General features: G+C 39.9%; 2 protein-coding genes across 2 annotated transcripts; both read right to left on the reverse strand.

The window, feature by feature from the left end:
- Positions 1-4,646: 4,646 nt before the first annotated feature.
- On the reverse strand, positions 4,647-8,308 carry LOC309717309 (complement C1r subcomponent-like; the record flags this gene model as incomplete). The annotated part of the gene is made up of 11 exons (XM_082551769.1): positions 4,647-5,132; positions 5,328-5,542; positions 5,635-5,840; positions 5,946-6,027; positions 6,240-6,358; positions 6,450-6,597; positions 6,688-6,893; positions 7,039-7,179; positions 7,274-7,451; positions 7,649-7,862; positions 8,220-8,308. The coding sequence occupies 11 exons, from the start codon at positions 8,306-8,308 to the stop codon at positions 4,766-4,768; spliced, it is 1,965 nt and encodes a 654-aa protein (XP_082407895.1). The 3' UTR covers positions 4,647-4,765.
- Positions 8,309-8,871: 563 nt separating this feature from the next.
- On the reverse strand, positions 8,872-23,706 carry LOC309718000 (uncharacterized protein). Its single transcript, XM_082552939.1, has 26 exons — positions 23,588-23,706; positions 23,230-23,428; positions 22,969-23,149; positions 22,285-22,410; positions 21,884-22,077; positions 20,196-20,346; positions 19,980-20,095; positions 19,789-19,873; positions 19,567-19,701; positions 19,406-19,480; positions 18,502-19,324; positions 16,844-16,901; positions 14,433-14,549; positions 13,780-13,844; positions 13,206-13,419; positions 12,127-12,310; positions 11,902-12,042; positions 11,370-11,575; positions 11,113-11,260; positions 10,898-11,016; positions 10,720-10,798; positions 10,482-10,616; positions 10,086-10,160; positions 9,781-9,986; positions 9,474-9,688; positions 8,872-9,278 (listed from the first exon to the last, which is right to left on the reverse strand). Exons 1-26 carry the CDS (start codon positions 23,599-23,601, stop codon positions 8,912-8,914), a joined length of 4,428 nt encoding a protein of 1,475 aa, XP_082409065.1. The 5' UTR covers positions 23,602-23,706; the 3' UTR covers positions 8,872-8,911.
- Positions 23,707-23,778: the final 72 nt, after the last annotated feature.

A 23,778-nucleotide genomic window follows, 5' to 3' on the forward strand; every position in this document is an offset into this window, starting at 1 on the left:
TGGGTGGAATGAAAGTGAAAGCGAACAGGCAGGATCGCCCAATGACAGAACAGAGGTCCGTCATCAGTCAATGCGGAAACAAGCACACACGCTCATTTTAACGTAAATCGACAACATAAATAAAATATATGGATGAATGAATTAATAATTAAATAAATAAATCTTCTTTTGTCTGTTTGGTTTTAGGGTTACCAAAGTGGATCATGGATAGGGACAGGGACTGGACATCCATGCTTTGTCCAGTCCACACAAGCATGTCTCCAAACCGTTCAACCAGAGGTGTCTCCACTGTGTCCCTCTGATGTGTCTGATTTCTTATAGACCCTAATGAAGACTTAGATTCTAAATGTATTGGTCTGTTTTGTTTGCTGAATTTCTCCAAGAATAAATTGTTACAGGATTTTATCCTGGGCTCTGTGTTGGCCCTGCGACAACATGGTGACCTGTCCAGGGTGCACCCTGCTTCTAACCTTATGGTACTGTAGCTCGGATAGGCTCCAGTGTTGCTCAAGTTCAGATAGTTATAGACACAATGTGCCCCCTATGTTTTTCTCCTAAGCAAAATGATTAAATTCCTGCATGTCTCCTGCTTCACCACTGAGAAATGCACATACTCCAGTTTGCTTGTTTGAATCTGCCTGTTATCCATGTTTACAATGCAAAAGCAAAACACCAAAGCCTGAAACAAAAGTACAGTGGGATGCAAAAGTTTGGGCAACCTTGTTAATAGTCATTATTTTCTTGTATAAATTGTTGGTTGTTACAATAAAAAAAAAATGTCAGTTAAATATATCATATAGGAGACACACACTGTGATATTTGAGAAATGAAAAGAAGTTTATTGGATTTACAGAAAGTGTGCAATAATTGTTTAAACAAAATCATGCAGGTGCATAAATTTGGGCACTGTTGTCATTTTAGTGATTCCAAAACCTTTAGAACTAATTATTGGAACTCAGATTGGCTTGGTAAGCTCAGTGACCCCTGACCTACATACACAGGTGAATCCAATAATGAGAAAGAGTATTTAAGAGGGTCAATTGTAAGTTTCCCTCCTCTTTTAATTTTCTCTGAAGAGTAGCAACATGGGGGTCTCAAAACAACTCTCAAATGACCTGAAGACAAAGACTGTTCACCATCATGGTTTGGGGGAAGGATACAGAAAGCTGTCTCAGAGATTTAAGCTGTCTGTTTCCACAGTTAGGAACATATTGAGAAAATGAAAGACTACAGGCTCAGTTCAAGTTAAGGCTCGAAGTGGCAGACCAAGAAAAATCTCGGATAGACCGAAGCGACGAATGGTGAGAACAGTCAGAGTCAACCCACAGACCAGCACCAAAGACCTACAACATCATCTTGCAGCAGATGGAGTCACTGTGCATCGTTCAACCATTTGGCGCACTTTACACAAGGAGATGTTGTATGCAAGAGTGAAGCCTTTTCTCTGCCCACAGCACAAACAGAGCCGCTTGAGGTTTGCTAAAGCACATTTGGACAAGCCAGCTTCATTCTGGAATAAGGTGCTGTGGACTGATGAAACTAAAATTGAGTTATTTGGACATAAGAAGGGGTGTTATGCATGGAGGAAAAAGAACACAGCATTCCAAGAAAAACACCTGCTGCCTACAGTAAAATATGTGGTCATCAAGACAACGACCCAAAACACTGCTCAAAATCCACTAAGGCATTCATGCGGAGAAAAAAGTACAACGTTCTGGAACGGCCATCTCAGCCCAGACCTGAATATTATTGAAAATCTGTGGTGTGTGTTAAAGAGCGCTGTCCATGCTCGGAAGCCATCAAACCTGAATGAACTAGAGATGTTTTGTAAAGAGGAATGGTCCAAAATACCTTCAACCACAATCCAGACTCTCATTGGAACCTACAGGAAGCGTTTAGAGGCTGTAATTTCTTCAAAAGGCAGATCTACTTCATATTGATTTCATTTCTTTTTTTGTGGTGCTCAAATTTATGCACCTGCCTGATTTTGTTTAAACAATTATTGCACACTTTCTGTAAATCCAATAAACTTCATTTCACTTCTCAAATATCACGGTGTGTGTCTCCTATATGATATATTTAACTGACATTTTTTATTGTAACAACCAACGATTTATACAGGAAAATAACGACTATTAACAAGGTTGCCCAAACTTTTGCATCCCACTGTATAACTGAGACTTATGGAAAATTCAAAACATCTACAAGTATTTCATGTTGAAGCCGAGTGAGATCTATAGGTTGGCACTCGAGTGGAGAAAAGCATAAATTGGCGAATGTGTTCACAAGAATCAGCATCTTCTGCTGGCAAGCATATGGACATAATCATAATGAATGAGGTGAATATGATCAAGTGTAGAGGTTTGATCAAGGTGATGGCATTGTTGTAGTGTGACCAGAAACATAGGGGAGACCTGGTGGGTTCTGATATTATTAGATCACATGAAAATCTGCAAATCAACACCATAAGAGGAAGGGGGGGAAGTATTCAATAAGCAAATATCAAATAACACATGCAATTGAACCTGTTAAATTTGATACAGGTTGCCCGTTACAACATAACTATTTGAAGTCATAATTAACTGGTCTTGCAACTATGCTTGCTCTCCTGGCTCCATTTATACTCATGATATACTCTTACACTTAAGGGATTTTGCTGTCTGACAACAGACTGAAGACTTAAATGTGTGATTAAATGCCTTTATGCTAACAACAGATTGTTACCTGGTATGCACTCAACCCACCAGCTGACAATCCCAGCAGCCCAGTGTCTCTGTCACCCTGGCACGAGTCCTTCCCACCTTCAGGGAGTTCAGCACAAAACATGTTATTTGTTAATTCTGGTATTTCATGTGTCTCCTTGTGGAAATACACATGCTCATTATTGAAAGACCAAAGCCCGAAACCAGCGTGAAAACAAAAATACAGCAGTGACTTCCTGTAAATCTTTTCCACAAAATTAGTGAAATTTATACATGTTGTTACTTAGGGGAGAAGAACAAATTCAAAAATTTATGAGGAAAATGTTTACTCCTTTTAGATAAATATGATACTTTTAAAAAATCTAATGTATTTATTTGCCTCTTATTTCAGTTATGTGTGTAGCACCCTCCTCTGGCAAACATATGGGCATTACACATGAGATTATGAGATCTACTTTTGCACTCTGATCAAGTCAGTACCATTGCTGTAGTCTGTACTGCTGGAGTAGTTGTACTCAGGGTGAAAATAGACTGAGCTGCTTACTGAAGAGAGCGCTGAAATGTTCTGATATCATTAAGTTACATAAAAATCTGAAACCAGTAGATACAGAGGTCCCATTGCTTTTGCAGGATGAGAGGATAAGGTTGAGAATATTGGGGAGACTGGATTTGTCCGTGCATGACAGGCTCAGTGTTGGAGAGCTGCCGGCACTCGCTCACTGAAAACCACAGACACCTGGAAAAGTGAAAAAATCAGAGCGCTGGAGCTGAGTCAGTCGTCCAAGGTTGATGCAAACAGAACAAGAGCACATAAAGTGATGCAATCGCTGATTTTTATTTTAATTTTAACATCAACTTTCTTCTAACACCAAACTGGTTTCTTCTATATTACTAACAATTTGCTCGCCTTGTTCAATTTTAACAGCTTCATGTCTAGAACATTGGTTGTAGACGGAGCATAATGATTTAAAAAAACACCATATAACAAAAAGCTCTAAAATCTTGATAGGCTTTGTGAGCTAAATTGGAAATTCACAAAAGAAAAAGAAAAACAGCCCATGTCTGTAAAGCTCTGGCATTGATTGAACTTCCAGAAGAGATGTCTCAGACTGGAATGAACCATGACTGTCACACAGAAGATGATTAGCTGTATTTAGCACTGGAATTTGAACTGGACTTTTTGTGGTAAATGGTAAATGGCCTGTATTTATATAGCGCTTTACTAGTCCCTAAGGACCCCAAAGCGCTTTACATATCCAGTCATCCACCCATTCACACACACATTCACACACTGGTGATGGCAAGATACATTGTAGCCACAGCTGCCCTGGGGCGCACTGACAGAGGCGAGGCTGCCGGACACTGGCGCCACCAGGCCCTCTGACCACCACCAGTAGGCAACGGGTGAAGTGTCTTGCCCAAGGACACAACGACCAAGAGTGTCCAAGCCGGGGCTCGAACCGGCAACCTTCCGATTACAAGGCGAACGCCCAACTCTTGAGCCACGATCGCCCGTCTTCAAGCTTCTTCTTTTTTTCTTTGTTTGCTTTGGTAAAAACAAGTAGAAACATGATTTGTATGGGAGAAAAAATGCCAATAATGCCTCGAACATGGTTGCACATAAAAGCCGAAAGAATTTAAGTTCGTATCAAGTACAAACCTGTAGAGAATGAGCCGAAGGAAAAGCACGTGGAAAGAGAGCGGGCCTTCTTTGTTAGAGTGGGATGAAATGACTGATGATGTGTTTATCATTTTCAAAGTGGGAGGATTTGATTAATCTTTGACACAAGAAAAAAACACATGCAGATCTGCATTAACTATCTTTATTCAAACGTAGTAAAAGACAGGCGTTACAGGGATTTAAAGACTATGCACCGACTTTCAGACAGTATTTTGTGGTTGTTTCCAGAAAGCGGAAAATCAAAAACTGAGCTTTTAGTGAAATATAGATTAAAAATTCTCAAATCAAACTCCACAGCAGAGCGAAAATAGTATAATATTTATTGTCCAAATGTTTTGCCTCATCGTGTATTTACACCGTGTTGTACTGAATTACTGTAACTTTAGTTCTCCTGCATGGTCTTCTGGATCCAGTCCAGGTAATTAGCGACTCTGGTATAGACTCCATATGTGCCCTTTCTTCCACACTCAACCCCCCAGCTGACAATCCCAGCAGCCCAGTGTCGCCCATCTTTAGTCAGAGTGAAGGGGCCCCCAGCGTCACCCTGGCAAGAGTCCTTCCCACCTTCAGGGAGTCCAGCACAAAACATGTTATTTGTTAAGTCTGGTATGTTGTTACGTCTTCTCCTTGCTAAACTGATTGAATCCCTGCATGTCTGCTGGTCCACCACTGGGAGATAAACATACTTCAGTTGATTTGTTAGAATGCGACGATTATTCTCGATTGTAACACCAAAGCCAGACACCAGCCTGAAAGAATACAAAACACATTCATTGTGGGCTCAGTAAAATTTTTACTAATCCAGAACCTTAAAGATAATAGCTTGTCAAAATAAAGTGGTTAACAAACAATGAGAGCACTTAAAAGTAACATCAAATTTTATACAGTGTAGATGACATTAAAGAGACTTCAAAATCATTATGACACAATAATAGTTTGTTTACCCCATCACACCAGTATCATATGTGGCTCCTGGTTCTGGCAAACACACTGGCATTACAGATGAGTTGAATGTGAGTGTGTCTTCCAGTTTGATCAGGGCAATGTCATTGTTGTAGTCTACATAGTTGGGGTTGTTGTACTCAGGGTGAACATGGATTGAGGCAGCAAACAGAGGAGATTTCTTGAGGGCTTTTACCTCATTAAGTCCCATGAAAATCTGCAAGTCAATATCATAAAAGGAAAGACTTACCAAGGGAATCCCAATCAGACAGAGATCATGCAAAGTAATCCTCACAGTCAACTACTTACCCGTAGAGTTTCATTTGCTACCACCACTCCCCTATTTACTACATAATGAGCTGCTGTCATAATCCACCGGTCTCCAATCACCATGCCTCCTGCCCTGTTTCCACTTACACTCAGTAGCACTTGCCAGGGGATTGTATTATCTGGAGCATCCTGGCCTCCAAAGATCCTCTGATACACATTGATGTGATTTGTTGGCTGACCACAAACTGGATAAGATGAACAGAACTCAGGTGTAAGCAAAGGCTTCATGCTTTCATTTTGAAGTCCTAAATTTGTTATTAGAGTATTTTATTTTGACAGCACATCAGTACCTGCTATGCAGGTTGGGAGAGGGAGTTGCCACTGCCCGTCGCTTTGACACATGGCTGAGAATGTCTTAATCTCTTGTTGTCCCTGAAAATATATGACTGTTACACACATTTTCTAATTGACAAATTCACCAAAGAAAAAACCTAAAGAAAAATGAAGAAAGATCTGCTTCTGTTGCTCAAACACAGACACATGGAGATAGCAAAAAAAACTCTATAAATATCCTGTGAGGGAAAAGAGGCTGTTAATAAAGTTCACTGATGCACACTGTAGTAAACAATGAAATGTCATATTACCATCATCAACTTGTATTCTTGGTCACAAGTGACATGGATCGAGTCTCCACTAAAGTATTCATTTAAATCAGGAGTGATCCTGCCTTTTGTCACACTCCCTGGGTGTGGACATTTCACCTCTGTAAAGAACGCAGCAACCAAACATAAATGAACAGCATGAGAAAAATAGTTTTAAACTGCTAACGTGGAAATGCCACCTCTCCTCCTCACCATGTGTGCTATATTGCAGGCTCCAGCCGTTGCTCAGACCTTCCTCCTCAGTGTGGTAGTCCAGCCTGACTGTACTTGAGTTTGTAACTATCAGACCAGGACTCTTTGTTCCACAAAATTTCATAGCTAATCTGCCTGGAATGGTCACCTATGAGGGGAGAGATAGTGGAAGGCTACATACAGACCAGAGGAGCATGGTTTGTAACTTTTAATCCCTGTGGGTACCGCGAGTCGTTACCTGTAAAAAGTGACCTTGGCAGCTTGAACCATGCTGATTATCTTTATTATCAATGTGAAAATTGTCTCTGAAGTTGAGCGTCACGATGAATCTGGGCTCCACAGAGATGATGTACTTGCAGGAGAGAAAAGGGGGTGAGGGTTTAGGATACCCTGGACTGGACAGATGTCCTTCATGCTTGTCAAAAACACACCCACCACAGGACACTGGGCAAGAACCAAAGGTCAGTATAATAATAACAGTAAGAGAATCAGTAATCAGCATACCACCTCAACCATATTCTAGCGACTGAGCTTCATATGACAAGTATTAATGTACAAAAAGGCCTAATTTCTTGTATTCGACACTTACACAGACATGTGCGCTGGTCTAAATGAAGCTTGTAACCACTGTGGCAGGAGCAGTGGTAGGACCCAGCAGTGTTGATACAGATTTGAGAGCAAAGCGGACCTGAATCCAGTCCTGGGTCTGTTTTGGAACACTCGTCTATGTCTATTTAAAGAATATTTACTGTGTTAAACTTTTCCTGAAGCTGTTGATGAAATAGTACATTAATGGGAGTTGGAAAATTTCAGGAAAACTGTACCTATTGCCTTATACGTGGCAGAAAAACCAGTATGTTGTTGATGCTCTGGTGTAGAGTCACTTGTTTGGAATACGAGAGTCAGTTTGTTGCCTGGAGAAAGGATCGTCTCGTCACCATGGTGATCAGTAGAGTTTCCCTGGCCACAAAACTTTCCCAAAACCTTTTCATCGTAGAAAAACTGGAAAATTAAGTCAAAACTCATGTTAACAAACTGCTTTTGTAAAAAAAAACAAAATTCTAAACCAACGTCTTAATTCAAATTAACTTCCAATCAAACTGAATGAATGAATACACTAAAATTGAAAACTGCAATATAAAAAGTTTTGTATCTTGTTTGAAATATTTTTTAAATTCAGATCTAATCAAAGCTCTGACTGTGAGAGAGTCTTGACTGCAGTCTGCAGAAACTTTAATATCCAGATGTGTTAAAGACAGCTGGATCTGGTAACCCCTGGGAACCCAGAGGTCCCATTGCTTTTGCAGGTGGGGAGGATAAGGTCGCGGATATTGGGGAGACTGGATTTGTCCGTGCATTTCAGGCTCAGTGGTGGACAGCTGCTGGCACTCGCTCACTGAAAACCACAGAAACCTGGAAAAGCAAATAAACAGAGAGCTGGAGCTGAGTCAGTCGTCCAAAGTTGATGCAAACAGAACAAGAGCAAATAAAGTGACACAACCGCTGATTTTCACTTTAATTTTAACATCAACTTTCTTCAATCACCAAGCTGATTTCTTCTACATTACTAACAATTTGTTCAACGTCTTCAACTTTAACAGCTATATGTCTAGAACATTGGTTGTAGATGAAGCATAATGATTAAAAAAAACATCATATAACAAAAAGCTCTGCAATACTGATAGGCTCCATGAGCTTAATGAGAAATTCACCGAAATAAAAGATTCTTTAATACAACGAACAAATTAAAAAAATCTTCATCACACTCACCAAATGATGCAGTGGGTCCAGCCCATGTTTGTAAAGCTCTGGTGTCGATTGTACTTCCAGAAGAGATGTCTCAGACTGGAATGAACCATGACTGTCACACAGAAGATGATTAGCTGTATTTAGCACTGGAATTTGAACTGGACTTTTTGTCTTCAAGCTTTTTTATCTTTGTTTGTTTTGGCAAAAACAAGTAGAAACATGATTTGTACGGGAGAAAAAATGCCAATAATGCCTCGAACATGGTTGTACATAAAAACCAAAAGAATTTAAGTTCGTATCAAGTACAAACCTGTAGAGAATGAGCCGAAGGAAAAGCACGTGGAAAGAGAGCGGGCCTTCTTTGCATATAAAAGTATTGCTTAGTAATGTTAGAGTGGGATGAAATGACTGATGATGTGGTTATTGTTTTTAAAGTGGGAGGATTTGATTAATCTTAGACACAAGAATAAAACACATGCAGATCTGCATTAACTATCTTTATTCAAACGTAGTAAAAGACAGGCGTTACAGGGATTTAAAGATAATGCATTGACTTACAGACAGCAAATCAATAACTGAATTTATAGAGTTTTTTAATGAAATATAGATTAAAAATTCTCAAATCAAACTCCACAACAGAGAAAATTTAGTTTATTATGCAATTTTTTTTCTCATCGTGTATTTACACCGTGTTGTACTGAATTACTGTAACTTTAGTTCTCCTGCATGGTGTTCTGGATCCAGTTCAGGTAATTAGCGACTCTGGTATAGACTCCATATGTGCCCTTTCCTCCACACTCAACCCCCCAGCTGACAATCCCAGCAGCCCAGTGTCGCCCATCTTTAGTCAGAGTGAAGGGGCCCCCAGAGTCACCCTGGCAAGAGTCCTTCCCACCTTCAGGGAGTCCAGCACAAAACATGTTATTTGTTAAGTCTGGTATGTTGTCACGTCTTCTCCTTGCCGAAGTGACTGAATCCCTGCATGTCTGCTGGTCCACCACTGGGAGATAAACATACTTCAGTTGATTTGTTATAATGCGACGATTATTCTCGTTTGTAACACCAAAGCCAGACACCAGCCTGAAAGAATACAAAACACATTCATTGTGGGCTCAGTAAAATTCTTACTAATCCAGAACCTTAAAGATAATAGCTTGTCAAAATAAAGTGGTTAACAAACAATGAGAGCACTTAAAAGTAACATCAAATTTTATACAGTGTAGATGACATTAAAGAGACCGCAAAATCATTATGACACAATAGTAGTTTGTTTACCCCATCACACCAGTATCATATGTGGCTCCTGGTTCTGGCAAACACACTGGCATTACAGATGAGTCGAATGTGAGTGTGACATTCAGTTTGATCAGGGCAATGTCATTGTTGTAGTCTACATAGTTGGGGTTGTTGTACTCAGGGTGAACATGGATTGAGGCAGCAAACAGAGGAGATTTCTCGAGGGCTTTTACCTCATTAAGTCCCATGAAAATCTGCAAGTCAATATCATAAAAGGAAAGACTTACCAAGGGAATCCCAATCAGACAAAGATCATGCAAAGTAATCCTCACAGTCAACTACTTACCCGTAGAGTTTCATTTGCTACCATCACTCCCTCATTTACTACATTATGAGCTGCTGTCATAATCCACCGGTCTCCAATCACCATGCCTCCTCCCCTGTTTCCACTTACACTCAGTAGCACTTGCCAGGGGATTGTATTATCTGGAGCATCCTGGCCTCCAAAGATCCTCTGATACACATTGATGTGATTTGTTGGCTGACCACAAACTGAATTGGATACAAACTTACATATAAATCTCACACATCAATTTCCCATTAAATTAACCATTTGATCTTCATCAAGTTTTGCAGGATGGAAATGTATACCTGGTAAACAAAGTGGACTGTCAATAACTTCATGGGTTGATCTCCATTTCCTGTCTGCATCACATGTGAAGTTAACTGAGGAGCAGAAGAAGAAACAATGTGACTTTTACATTTTTTTTTGCTGATCCTTAAGAGTTTCAGTTCTCCCCCTTGTGGAAGAAATGTAAAGGGTATATATTTCCAGTTAAATCATGTTAGCATTTAAATCTTATTTAAGTTTTGAATCATGGTAGTATATATCATGTATCATCATATCAGTATGCCATGATGGTTTGACTGAATGAGAATCGCACATTATAGTTAATGGAGCCTGCTAATAGTAAAGTTTCAGAACTGTGCAAAAGGAAAGTAATGAACAGTAGGAATCCAAAACAAATTGCACTATTAACATCTCACCGTTTGCATCCCCAAGGAGAGAGTAAAATGGTTCATTGCAGCGATACTGAATAACAGAAAGATACTGATTCTGAAACCCAGAAAGGAAGGCCACGCCTCCGTTCAGCAAGGGGTCAGGTTCTCCGCAATCAATTACTGCAGAGGAACAAAACAAGAAAATACAACAAAATGCACTTTGTCTGTGAACACTAGTATGGATGGAGAAGACTTTGTATATATATGCTTAGAGACGACCTACTGTGGCATTCTGGCAGAGGAAGGTGCCACTGCCCATTGCTTTGGCAAATGGAAGAGAAACTCTCCATCTCCCGACCATTCTTTAAAGAAGGGTATAAAAACCATGTTTTACATTATACACAGTAACCAGGAAACAATTATTTTGTTTTTCACTGTTAAAAAACACAATTTCAGCTAACCATCATCAGCTTGTATCCTTGATCGCAGCGTACATAGATGTAATCTCTGAAGAGATATTCACTCAAATTAGGAGTGACCCTGCCTTTAGCTACACTTCCAGGTGATGGACACTTCACCCCTGGAAACAGCAAAAACAATCAAACATATATTTTACACTGAGATTTAAACCCAGAAGGACAAACAGGAGAATTGCAGTTGCTTGATGACATGTTACTGTGTGTGCTGTAGTCGAGGCTCCAGCCATTGCTCTGTCCTTCATCATCAATGTGGTATTCCAGCTTGACCATGTTTGAGTTTGTGACTATCGGTCCTGGGCTCGTTTTGCCACATAGCTTTGTGGGCTGTTCGTCTCTGACAGTCAACTTTTTAGGAGAGAGTAGTGCACAGTTTATTAATTGTATGACATATAGAGACATTTTTATTTCCTGTGATTTTGATGAATCTAGGTGTGCTGAAATCGCTCGCCATTACCTCCAACCAGTGATGGAGACATTGCGGGCCCTCTGGGCTGTCCATGCTCTCAATGTGGAAGTTGTCAGTAAAGTTTAGAGTAATAGTGAAGCCCTCTTGTACAGAAATGACATACTGACAGGACACAGCATGAGGTGGGTGATTAGGATATCCCGGACTGAACAGATGCCCCTCTGGTTCATCAAATATACCACCGCCACAGGATACTGGGCATGAGAGAGAGGAAAGAAACTGAGAAAGTTTACCCTCTTAATGAATTGACTGAAGTGTTTGAGGATAATTTGGGGAGTCCTTACACAATGTTTTAAGTCCAGAATCAAAAAAGTGATAATAATTAGTGCTGTTTGATGACCCAACTGCCTCTAACATTAAACCCAGACTCCCCATCCTCTCCTCTTTTTTATAGTGCTTTTGGTAATCTTGAGATCCTATATGTTTGAATGTGTTTGTGAAGTGGAGCTAAGTTCTCCCAGCAGACTCCAGTTTGATGGTCTGAGCGCACATTCATTGGAAGCATCTTCATGGTACTCACACACACAGGTGCGCTGATCAGAGCGAAGTTCATAGCCATGATGACAGGAGCAGAGATATGAGCCAAGAGTGTTGAGGCAGATCTGAGAGCAGAGTGGCCCTGAGCCATCTCCAGGCTCTGGTGCAGAACATTCATCTATGTCTAATAATGAGAAGTCATTACGTTAGTGTGAGTTGGCGCAGCAGTAAAAGAAGGAAGTGCAAGAAACAGAGGTGGAGGAGCTACCTATTGCATGGTACTGGGCAGAGAAGCCCAGATTCTGGTGGGCCTCCGGGTTGTTGCTGTCTGATTGAAAGATGAGGGTGAGACTGTTTCCTGGAGACAAGATGGGCTCGTTGCCTGGGTGATGCCCATCAGCAGAATTCTCACTGCCACAAAATTTCCAGAGGGCCTTCTCTTTGTAGAAAACCTAAAGGATCAAAGAATAAAATCCTACATGAAAATAAGGCAAAATCCAGAAGATGAAAATTTATGTTCAGTTCATGGGTTCTTCATTTAAATGTCTAAGATGGTTAAAAGTGCCAGAAAGGCCAAACATAATCCAATGACCCGCCAGAACTAATGCTAAGTTTAGTTAAGTCAACATCAAACTGGATATAGTAATGCAGAGAAAAAAATCTGTTCAGTTATGTGTCCCTCTACCATTTTAAATTCTGTGCAACGTCACAGTAAAGACTGACTCTAAAACTTTTTGTCATAGCAGCAGCGATACAATCTGCTGATAAGCTACAGCTATCTGTTGCTGTTGTCTCCAGTGGTTATACACTGTTGTAAATTTTTAACTTACAATTATCACAATCAACAAGATGATCACGGTGATTACCAGGGTTATCATAGTTTCAGTTTAGTCTTTTTTAAGTATTATTGTATGGATGTATATTTCAGAGGCAAGATTTAGGAAAATCAAGTACTACAATAAAAACACGCATTTTTGAAAGCAGTTGACTGACAGTCCTCTAGATATCCAAAGTCTCATTAAACATGTTTGGCAACATCTCATCAGACAAGTGTCGATAAAATTTTGTGACTGCAATTATATTTTATTTTAATTTCCCAACTTTAAAAAATAATTTCAGTTAGTTTTAATTTTATTCAAAAGTTTTTCAAAACTTTTACATCTAGTTTTAACTATAATAACCTTGTTAATTACCTTGACAGAAACATGAAAACATATGTAAGTGGTAAACTCAAATCAGGTTGTCAAGCGTTACTCTTGAATCATATTTGGGTTTTCACCTTAAGCTATTTATTAATATTATGATTTTTAGGGTAATTCTGTATATGTATTGAAATATGGGTCTGACTGTAAGTGAGTCGTAGTAGCAGTTCGCAGAAGCTTCAATATCCAAATGTGTGAAGGTGAGTCGAATCTGGTAGCCCTCAGGGACAACGAGGTCCCACTGCTCCTGCAGGTTGGGAGGGTAAGGCTGAGGGTACAGAGGAGATTGGACCTTCCCGTACATTTGAGGCTCTGGTTCTGGCAGAGGTGAGCACTCACACACTGAGACATACAGAAACCTAGAAAGGTACAAAAAAGGAAAGAGTTTGATCTGTTTATCAGTCTGCAGTCATCTGATCTGCCAGTCCAAAGTTGATACAAACAGAGAAGAACAAACACAGTGGCACAATCGACACCACTGTGCAACTAATATAATATTGTCAAGACTGCATATATATGGCATACTGACTGATGAATAAAAATATAAAACACTGTTCATCTAAAGTGAATTCTTGCAGATTATCAGTATAAAAACACAAGTAATTCTCCACTATTTTCAGCTACATGATTTGAAAATTTCTGCACAAAAGTGGAAATTTATGACCCAAAAAGGGATTTTAGGAGATATTTGACAACTTGAAAATGTCTAATCCACTTACCAGATGATACAAGAGACCCAGCGCATTTTCCAATTAACCGTATCCATGAGTGAACTGGTCGGCTTCTGCGAGAGCAAATGTCTCACATTCAAGTAAAACATTAATGTCACAAAGTCTGTCGTTTCCAGTGTTTAGCAACTCTCTACGTTAATGCCAGGAATTGTTTATCTTGGCAAAATCAAGCAACTCCAAATTGCAGATAAACAGGAAAAATTTTGTTCTAAACTAGAGAACGAGACAGACTTTGCAAATTCTACATCTAAAAAATATAACATAAACTCATGCAATTTTTGAGCACAATTATCACATTAGAATAATGAAGCGATCTTGATTTATTTCACTGTCTAATCCACTCTTAATCCTCATCCTACCACCAGAGGGCGGCATTAACAGTTTTTTAGGCATCCTTGATCACAGCAAGTGTTTTCAGAGTTTAACTTGAGGCCAAGCAGACATGCCGAAACGTCTGGATGTTAAAATAGCAGGTGAAGCAACTGATTTCCAGAATGAGGAATCAGATTCATCAAGTATGTGGATGTGTTTGTTGCCTGTCATTATTTATATCAGCATGTGGTTTATTTCTGCCCTCAAAATAGCATCAGTGTTTCAGTTTCTGAAGGCGAACTGAAACAACCTGTTCCTCTCTGCTTTACCTTAGAATGTTTTGCATTAGTTCCCATAAGTCTGACGCTCTTTAGTCTTGTGTTCTTGTGTTTGTTTAACCTTGTTAGTTGCCAAAACGGACTGATCTGAGTGTAGGGGCCGCCACGCTGTTATTTTACAGACCACTAGAGGGGGCCACCAACAAAAATCTACTATTGAAAGGTTTACATTTTTTATCTGGTCGCAACAACCATGTATATTTCTCAATTTTATTTAATTTAGCTCCTCCCAGCAAAAGCATCCTAAAACTTTAACTGATCGAGGCATAGAAAATCTGTTATTTTAAGTTGACAGAGACAGGAGTCAGCTATAATTTGATACAAAATTAGAAAGTCTGTTACAATGATGCTACCTGGCTAACACATTTTAATACAGATACATTTAATACACATTTTAATGAAAACAATGAATATTTCTTAATGTTTTTTTTATTAAAAAGTAGTACAAAGGATAATTCATTGTTATTATTAGTAGTAGTAGTAGTACAAACTACAAAGGGATAAACCCATGGGAAAGAGTTTTTGAAGCTAGGCTGACAGGTGATGGTCACTGAGCAAGAAAGCGAACTACAGATGCTATTTTTGTTTTGATGGAGAAGTCTAGAAAAGGTCAGGAGGAATTGCACTGTGTCGTTGTTTATCTTGAGAAAGCATAAGATAGAGTTCAAAGAAAGGAAGTGTGGTTCTGCATGAGGAAGTGTGGCAGAGTGAGGGTGAAAGTGAGGGTGGTGCAGGACATGTATGAGGACAACAAGGCAGTGGTGAGGGGTGTGATATGGGTGACAGACTGGGGTGGGATGATATCAGGGGTCAGCTCTGATCCACTGGACAGGTTGACAGATGAGGTCAAGCAGAGTCTCCGGGCCTGTGATTGTATGATGCTTGCAGATGACATAGTGAGGAAAATGGAAGATTTCCAAGATAATAATGAGACTTACGTGCTTGAAAAGAGAGCAACTGGGCGTTCCTTTCTTGTCTTTTTTAATTGAAAAAAATGTCTCCTGTCATCCAAGAGGCTTGTCCAGTTCTAAGACCAAAGCGTGTAGAGCTCCCAAATATTTAAACCCTTGACCTATACTTTCAATCATGTGCATCATCTCATGAACCAAGGCAAACTCCTAATCAGAATATTTTATTAAACCCAGAGAAAATTCTGTGGTCCCAGTTGGTCCAAGACAGTAAAAATAGTAAGAAATTAGTTAAAGTACTATATTAAATAATACATGACATTACAAAATATTGCTCAGTAGCTCCAATAATACAAATATCTCTAATATATAAAGGTATATGGCGTGCAACGTCTGCAGTGTGTACCTGTGCTTTTAAATGGAATCCTGTTTGCAAATGACCTTAAAATAAGGGGAATGGGTCAGAGGTGTAGATGACACCATCGTGACACCTTGAACTACCTTATCACATGATCTATTGAGGTCACCTGGTGTAAGATGTGAGTCGGGGTTGAAGTGTCTGGGAAGGCATCTAAAGACTGAGAGCGTGTGAGCCACCCCCTCTGTTCAGTGATGGTCATTTACAGTTTTAAATCATCTGTTTTCTCGGTCCAAAATGGGAACTCATTCCTTGAAAGAGGGACCTTTATACTTTAGGTGTAACTGTATAGCGGAGTCTTGTACTGTCGAGGTGGCTTTTAGTAGTGAGAGCTGTTATGATGTACAGTTTGGAGATTGTAGCAAAAAGACAGGAGGCAGAGCTGAAGGTTTGAAGACTTTCACTGGGAGTGACCGAGAAGAACAGGGTTAAAAATTTGAGGACCAGCTCAGGCTGAGTTGGTTTTGACATCTGCGGAGAAGGGATGGTGGACGTATTGGACAGAGGATGTCAGACAGGAGGAAAAGAGGAAGACCAGAGAGAAACTTCATGGATGAGCTGAAGGAGAACATGCAGAGAGCTGGTGTGGTAGAGGAGGTTAGGTTTAGATGAAAGCAGATGTTGCACTGTGGGGGGGTTTCAGCCGTTCAGCACTTTGGTCAGCAGCTGGCTTTTTTTTAATGTGGTATACAAATAAATTTGACTTGACTTGAATTAAATGCTCACACTATTTACATTTATCGCGTCATTCTTTGTAACTATATTGTTTTCAGTGCATGCCAACCAACCCCATACAATAATTTCATTTGTGTCATTTCTAAATATTAGCTGGTTCCTGTGATTTACATAAGCTTTCATAGACTTCACTATGAGAAAAATGAGCAGGACATTGAAATAAGGCCAAATCTATCATGTATTTATTTATTTTTAGGTCTGTGTTTTTTAAAGTATATTTATTGCCTCCATGAGCTCTGACTCTCACAGTCTGTGGTCTCACATGCAGCTGGCTAGTTTGACTTGTGGGCGTTTAGCTGGATGTTTGATTCTCCTTTATATCATCTTAAGTTTTCTGTCACAGTGTAGTTCGGTTTAGGAAGTAAAACCACTCGGCTGAATCTAGGACGTCTCAGAAACCTGTGTGAGAGATAACCAAAAATTCAAACTTACCCCATGTGCACCGTCTACAGCTGCCAACATCTGTTGCTGTTGAAGGCCAAAGCAAAGCAACTGAATTCTGTTTGTTTTTTAAACACAAGCATCTCTCTCTCTCACCATTTAACTCAGTTTCTTTGGGTCTTGCAATCATCCGATTGGCGAGACGGCCTCGCAGTTTGATCATGTGTTAAAGTATGCACATTCATGCATTGATCATTTTTGTATTCGGAAAAGAAATACAGGTGAATGTATGGGGAAAAAACATATAACGGGCAGTTAATAAGTTCAGTTTTGTTTTGGATGGATGGATTTACAGTAAGTAATATGTGTCACCACTAAGCGGCAGTAGAGCATCACTACCCCTAATGAGGAAGTGAGACTGGAGCCATGATTTGTTTTCGTAATGAGCTGAGGGTTGTTTTTAATTATAGTTTAGTTTTTTTTAAAGAGCATATTGGCTGCAGTATTAATCAGAACAACTTTTATGAAGATTGCACTGCTGTGACGCTAGAACATGCTTCTCATACTGATGTTAAACACTGCAGTGTCAGGGATTAGGCCGATGGTTTGTGGCTGTCTAAAAATAAGTGCACTTCTCCTGTGTGGCTCTGTCAGGCTGTTGGTTTGAGGGCCTTGTTTTCAGTTGTCATGCACTATTATGCAGACACTGTCATGCAATATCGGAACAATACACCACTTCTTATAGAGTGTGTCTGTATGTTATAACAGTAGATATCATAGCCAGACCTCTGCCACAAAAATAACAAATAACTGAAGAATTATTTTGAAAAAATAAATTGTTTTAAAAAAAAATAGGCGAATTGGTTAATTAATTCAATACTGAGAGCAACATCTGGAGCTACTGGTGTTAGTTTTTTAATGTGAGAAAGCTTGTTTGTCTGTAAAGCACTGTGATGATCCTCTAATTTATGGTTCTAACTACATTAGAAATGAGAACATCGGAAGGACGGCTCAGGTTAAGCGATTTGAAAATAAAGAGGGACGATGTCGAGATGGTTTGGACATGTGCAGAGGAGGCGTAGTGGATATGTATTGGACAAAGGATACTGAAGATGGAGCTGCCGGGCAGGAAGAAAAAGAGGAAGGTGGATGTAGTGAAGGAAGGACACGCAGAGGGTTTGTGTGACAGAAGAAGATGCTATAGACTATAGAGACAGGGTGATATGGAGGCAGATTATCTGCTGTGGCAACCCCTAAAAGAAGCACCGGAAAGGAAAAGAAGATCATAGCCTGCTGTCACTTATAGGGAAAATATACTGATTATACAAGAGTTTTTAAAAATGCAGCTTTGTGTGTCTCTTAACTAATAGGGATTAAATAATTGAAAACATGCACACACACACAGATTGTCTGCAGATGATTTGCAAACATTTCTCTTTAATAGGAAACAATGTAGAAATAACAAGCTGTTCTGATTGTGTTATTTATTTTGGTACATTTGATTATAAGGTTGCGGTCTTTATTTTATAAGCAAAGTAATTTTTTAAAATGTGAATCAGCCCTGAAAATGATTTTATTATCGTATATAACAGAGTGTTTTCTTCATCATTTATTTTACTTTCTCTCTGATTCTTCTGCCTCTACTCTCTCTATTGTCTGCTTAATCCACTTCACATAATTCCCTACCTTGGTATAATAACCCTTGTTCACTATTGCAGTTGAGTCTCGTTGGGGAATCAGACAGCGAGCTCCCCATGACACAACCCCAGTCAGATAGTAAGGCCCACTGCTAGAAGACAACATGGGCAAAACAAAAGGACCTCCACTGTCTCCTTTACAACTGTCCTTCCCGCTGTCTCCAGCACAGAACATGTTATTACTGAAAATCATGGAGTTCCCACGTGAAGTGACAGGTGTTTTCTCACACTCTCTGCGTGAGTAGGCTGAAACATGAGCATATTTTAAAACATCTGATAACTGTTTTTTCTCTGTCACCCCCCAGCCTGACACTGTACCTTGTTCATTTTCCAGCACATCACTGTTTTCTTCTGGCAGACAAATGGGAAGCAGGTTTGGGCCTAATGTGATTCTGGAGGTGAATCTTATAAGAGCAATATCATTGTTAAAATCAGTGCGTGCACTTCCAGTGATCCCCTTTCTGTAGCCAGGATGAATTATGATCCTGTTAGTGATCAAGGAAGGTGCGCTTGGGGCATTTGTTGTCGTTTTATCTATCAGTCCACCAAAGACACTCAAAGGGCTGTTCTCATGCCCATCCACAACATGAGCCGCTGTCACAGCCCACTGATCATTTATCAGGGATGCTCCTCCTCTGCTGGGCTCTTTTATGAATAGCTGCCATGGTATTTCTCCCAGTTTTGCATCCTGACCTCCCAAAATTCTTCCTGTACCTGCTATCAGTGTTTCAGGCTGCCCACACACTGAAACAAATAGAAGTCATCATTAAACCCAGAGCTCCAAACGAATAGTGACATTGAAAAACAGAAGGAATACATCCGTACCTGGAAGACATTTTGGAAACTCTGCATTTCCGTTAGTTGATATCCATTCGCCACTGGCACCGCAAATGAATGTGTCTGAAAAGAGTCAAGGAGAAATTTGCAAAAGGAATAACAGATCAGTGATACTAGAAAAGGTATGAGCAAAAACGTCCTGTAATCACCATCTCCTTCCAGCGTGTAGTACTTTGAGCTGCAGCTAAACTGGATCTGGTCTTTATATTGAGTTTGTGGGTCATCTGAACCCACCAACTGAAGAATACCATCTTCCGGTATATCAGGAAGTCCACAATTGACCACTATATATGAGAAAAAATGATACTGAGTGTGAAAAAAACAAGTAGACACAAACAGAAAAATCTGAAATTAATTGTAGTCAGACTCACATCCACAGGTGTAGCTGGGAGTCCATACGCCTGTGCTATGGCACATTGCATTGAACTCTGATTTCACATCATGGATGCCTTTATCCTTAATAAAATGAGAATGTAATTTAATTTAGAATTCAATTTATTTAATAAATTAAATATTTACATCAAATGTCAAGGATACACTTCAGATTTCTTTCTGCACTCACATCATTTACAACATAGCCCTCTTCACAAGTGACCTTCACTTCTTCACCACGATTATATTCTGCTTTCTTGGGAGTCACGGTGGAGTGTGAGGTCACCACTGCTGGACAGACCTTATCTGCAATTAAGATGTGAGAAGAAGAGTCACAGTCGTTTCCAACAAATATCCAAACAGATGCTCTTTACCAGCTGTGTCTGAGATGAGGAGGCTGCAGTACCTCTGGTCCTGAAGTTGAGGTGGAATCCTTTGTTGGTGCCAAAGTCGTCAGTGGTGAAACGGATCGTGAGCTTGTTTGCGTGAGTGAGAAATGGCGATTCGGGAGGCGTGTTGCCACAGAACGGTCCCAGAGTCCCAGAGGGAGTCTCAATCTGCAAACAAAACAACACAGGCACTGTCACCAAGTTCAAGTTTACAGACTTTCTTTAAGATGCAGACGTGCAGCACCTGTCAAGAATTTGAACACAACTGCTCGATGGATGTGCGAGACTATCCGTTTATAGCATTCTGACATGGACGTTTAAAAAAGGAAAACCCTTGTAAAAAAAAAAAGAAAAAGAAATCATTAGGCCCACAACAGTGTGTTGTCCTCCCAGCTACAGAGGAAGACCAGCCTTAGAAATCACATATTATAACCCACATCAATGCTTTCCAGACATAAGGTTGCACTTAAAAACTGGATTTATGGTTTGCATCTGCTTATGTGGTTACTGATACAAGTCTAAGGTGTGATAGTCTGTTAACCAGCATGACTACCACAGTATCCTGCAGTGGTTTGTGCTCAGTGGGATGATTATTCATTTCTGAAAAAGACCTAATGACCTAAAACACACCTCCAGGCTCTATGAGGGATCTTTGACCACAAACCTCCACAGCCTCCTGTCCTTATTGTAACTGAGACTACACAGCAGCAGCCAACAAGATCGTCAATTTTAGAAGGCGACAGACTTAAAAAAAAGTCACAACATTTAAGTAACATGTTGCCAGAAAATGCATACAGGAGGCTTTCAGATAAAAATGATTGAAGTCAATTACAGAGAAATCCTGGAGGAAATTCTGACAGTGCATACAGCAGGGCGGTGACGTTGTTAGCACCATTTCCTCTGAATGTGCTTACAGCAGGTTGGTGACGTTGTTAGCACCATTTCCTCAAAGAAAGAGGGGCCTGGGCTTCAAGCCCCAGCAGGGCCCTTCTCTCTCTGGAGTTTGCACATTTTTCCCACCGCTTTGGGGGTTTTCTTCTGGAGCTCTGGTTTCTCTTGGTAGCAGCTGTACTCACCCTCCCTCCCCCTTTTGGTTAGCGCTTGTCTCAGGTATCTCACAAAAGAGATTCTGAATCTCGAATAGTTTCACTTCCTGGTTAAGGGCTAAAAAACTGCTGTTACTTGGTGAACGACATGGGCTCTGAATGTAAGAACTGAGGCCTGATATGACCTTAAAAATATCAGCCTTAAAGTTCCTGTGTAGATGAAAATGACAAAAGACGTGATGTCTAACACTGACAAAGAACTAGCCTAACTTATATTTCTAGCACTTATCCATTTATTATTTTATTATTTGGGAGAAAATTTATTTCAAATGTCATTAGAGACTCTTTTTCTGTGGCTCTGAAACAAGAAACAACAACAGTACAACAACAAAATAATAATTGGGTTATATGTCAAATTGAAACTAAACAAGATGAGATCAATGTACACAGGAATGGTACACAAAGAAAAAACCCAAATGTGTAACACAGAGAAACCATAAAACGTCAAAAATAGGATGACTGTCTGTTGTCAAATCCATGGTTACAACACTTTTTTTTCTGAACTTCCTCTTTGTTTATTGATATGCAAAGTTAAAGTTTCTGGGGGGAACACACACACAGCTTCGAGGGGTATTTGCATATTCTGAGTCATCACTTACTCTCAGTGCATCTATGCATTGACCATTGGGGCCTTGTTCCACATCAAAAACGTCCGAGAATTCGAGCTCCACCTGAGACTGGGAGTCGACGAGCAGCGTGTACTGGCAGTTTGCGTTCTCTGCATACGAGTTGGGCCAGGAAGGACTGGATATGATACCGTTGCTCTTTCCTGACAGGTCCTTATTGCAGTTCACTGTGAACATGAGAGATCATTGCCATTACCTTCATTTTAACAAAATCATAAGTTTTACACAATCAGTACCTTCCCAAAAATCTCCCCACAATACTTCTGCTTCCTCTATTTTCCCATTTTCACTTCTCTTTGTGTATTTTTGTCTCCTTCAGACGTGTTAAATACTGATTCTGTTGAATGTTTGGAAGCAAATTTGATTATTTGTACCAGTGCAAGTGTGGTTGTCCACATCCAGGTGGTAGCCGTGGCGACAGGAGCAGTGGTACCCTCCGATGAAGTTGTGACAGAACTGGGTGCATTGGTTGATTTCGTTATCCTTGCATTCGTCATAGTCTAACAGAGAGAATGAGCTAACGGTTAAACGCAGAAAAGCATTAAAAAAAAAAAACAATTCCTTGGAATGACTTGATAAATATATTAATCATGCTATCTATCGTAACATTTTAACAGAAGTCATAACTCAACAAGTGATCAAACAGCAAATGTTTGTTCATCTCGACAGAGTGACAACAAAAATCCTTGACATTTTGCATCTCTTGCATTAAAAAAAATCAGAGAAAACCACAGTTTCGCATCAGTTCTCCTGGTTTGTATTCTAGGTAACATGTGTGGCAAAAGTCTTCAGTAGAGGAACAAGAGTCTACTGATACTAGACGAGGTTTAGGTGAAACATCAGTCACGTTAGTGTCGTCAGCACTTTTTTTTTGCAGTGCAAGAAGACAAACTCTTGCACACAAATGTTTTTTAATCTTATGTTTTCTTTATTAAACAAAAAGCTTTTTACACTGTGATTTATTCTCTAAAAATGACTTCCTTGAAATATGATTACAAAAGTATAAGTATATTTCCACAAGCTGAGCTCCTTCTGCAGATTTCTACTCTGATTCTCACCTTGGGTTGTATAAAAGCCTCTAAAGCCGGTGTGCCTCTTTATGTTTGAGTAGTCCGAGTGGAACGAAAGGGCGAGGCAGCCACCCGGGGGCGAGAAAAGCGCAGGATTTACAGTGGACTGAAGCTCCTCAAATTCCTTTGTGCCACACAAAACGGAAATTAAGTTTCCATTTGAAAAGATCTGAGGGGGAAAAAAGATGAGAGGCATAATGAGAAAATAGTATGTGGCAGGTATTAACATCATTTAAGATATCCTCTTACCTTCACTGCATCATTTTCACAGTCGATACTGTCCTCCAGGTCCAGGTGGATGAACCTTATGGAGAGGCTGTGACCTTTGGGGGCGCACCTGCTCCAATTTAGACTAGCATGAGGTAAGTACCCATTGGGATAACCTGGAGACTCCACCCATCCCAGCAGCATGCAGTACGTGGAGTGGAAGAGCGGGAGAAGCAGGAGACTGAAGAAAATGGTGCAAAGCAAAAATAAATATAAGGGTAAAGAATTTTTTTTTAAAAAGTAGCGTTAAACAGAAATTAAGTAGTTGGATGTCAGAGACAGACACTCTGTAATCACTCTTTGCACATCTATTGTGATAATTAAACAAATCCAAACCCACCTTGATCTTAACATCTTGTCCTGATCAAATCTCTTCTCAAATAAAGCATTTGAACATGTCTCCTTCCTCTTTTCATATTAATTTCTATTTCACCCTCTTCCTGCTGCCCCCTTCCTCTCTTGCTTATGTTTTGCACCCGTAAGCATTTATAAATCTATTTCTAGATAGTTTCTTTATGCATCTACGGCAAC

This window comes from Aulonocara stuartgranti, assembly GCF_965226115.1.
Source record: "Aulonocara stuartgranti genome assembly, chromosome: 11".
Taxonomy (NCBI): Eukaryota; Metazoa; Chordata; class Actinopteri; order Cichliformes; family Cichlidae; genus Aulonocara; species Aulonocara stuartgranti.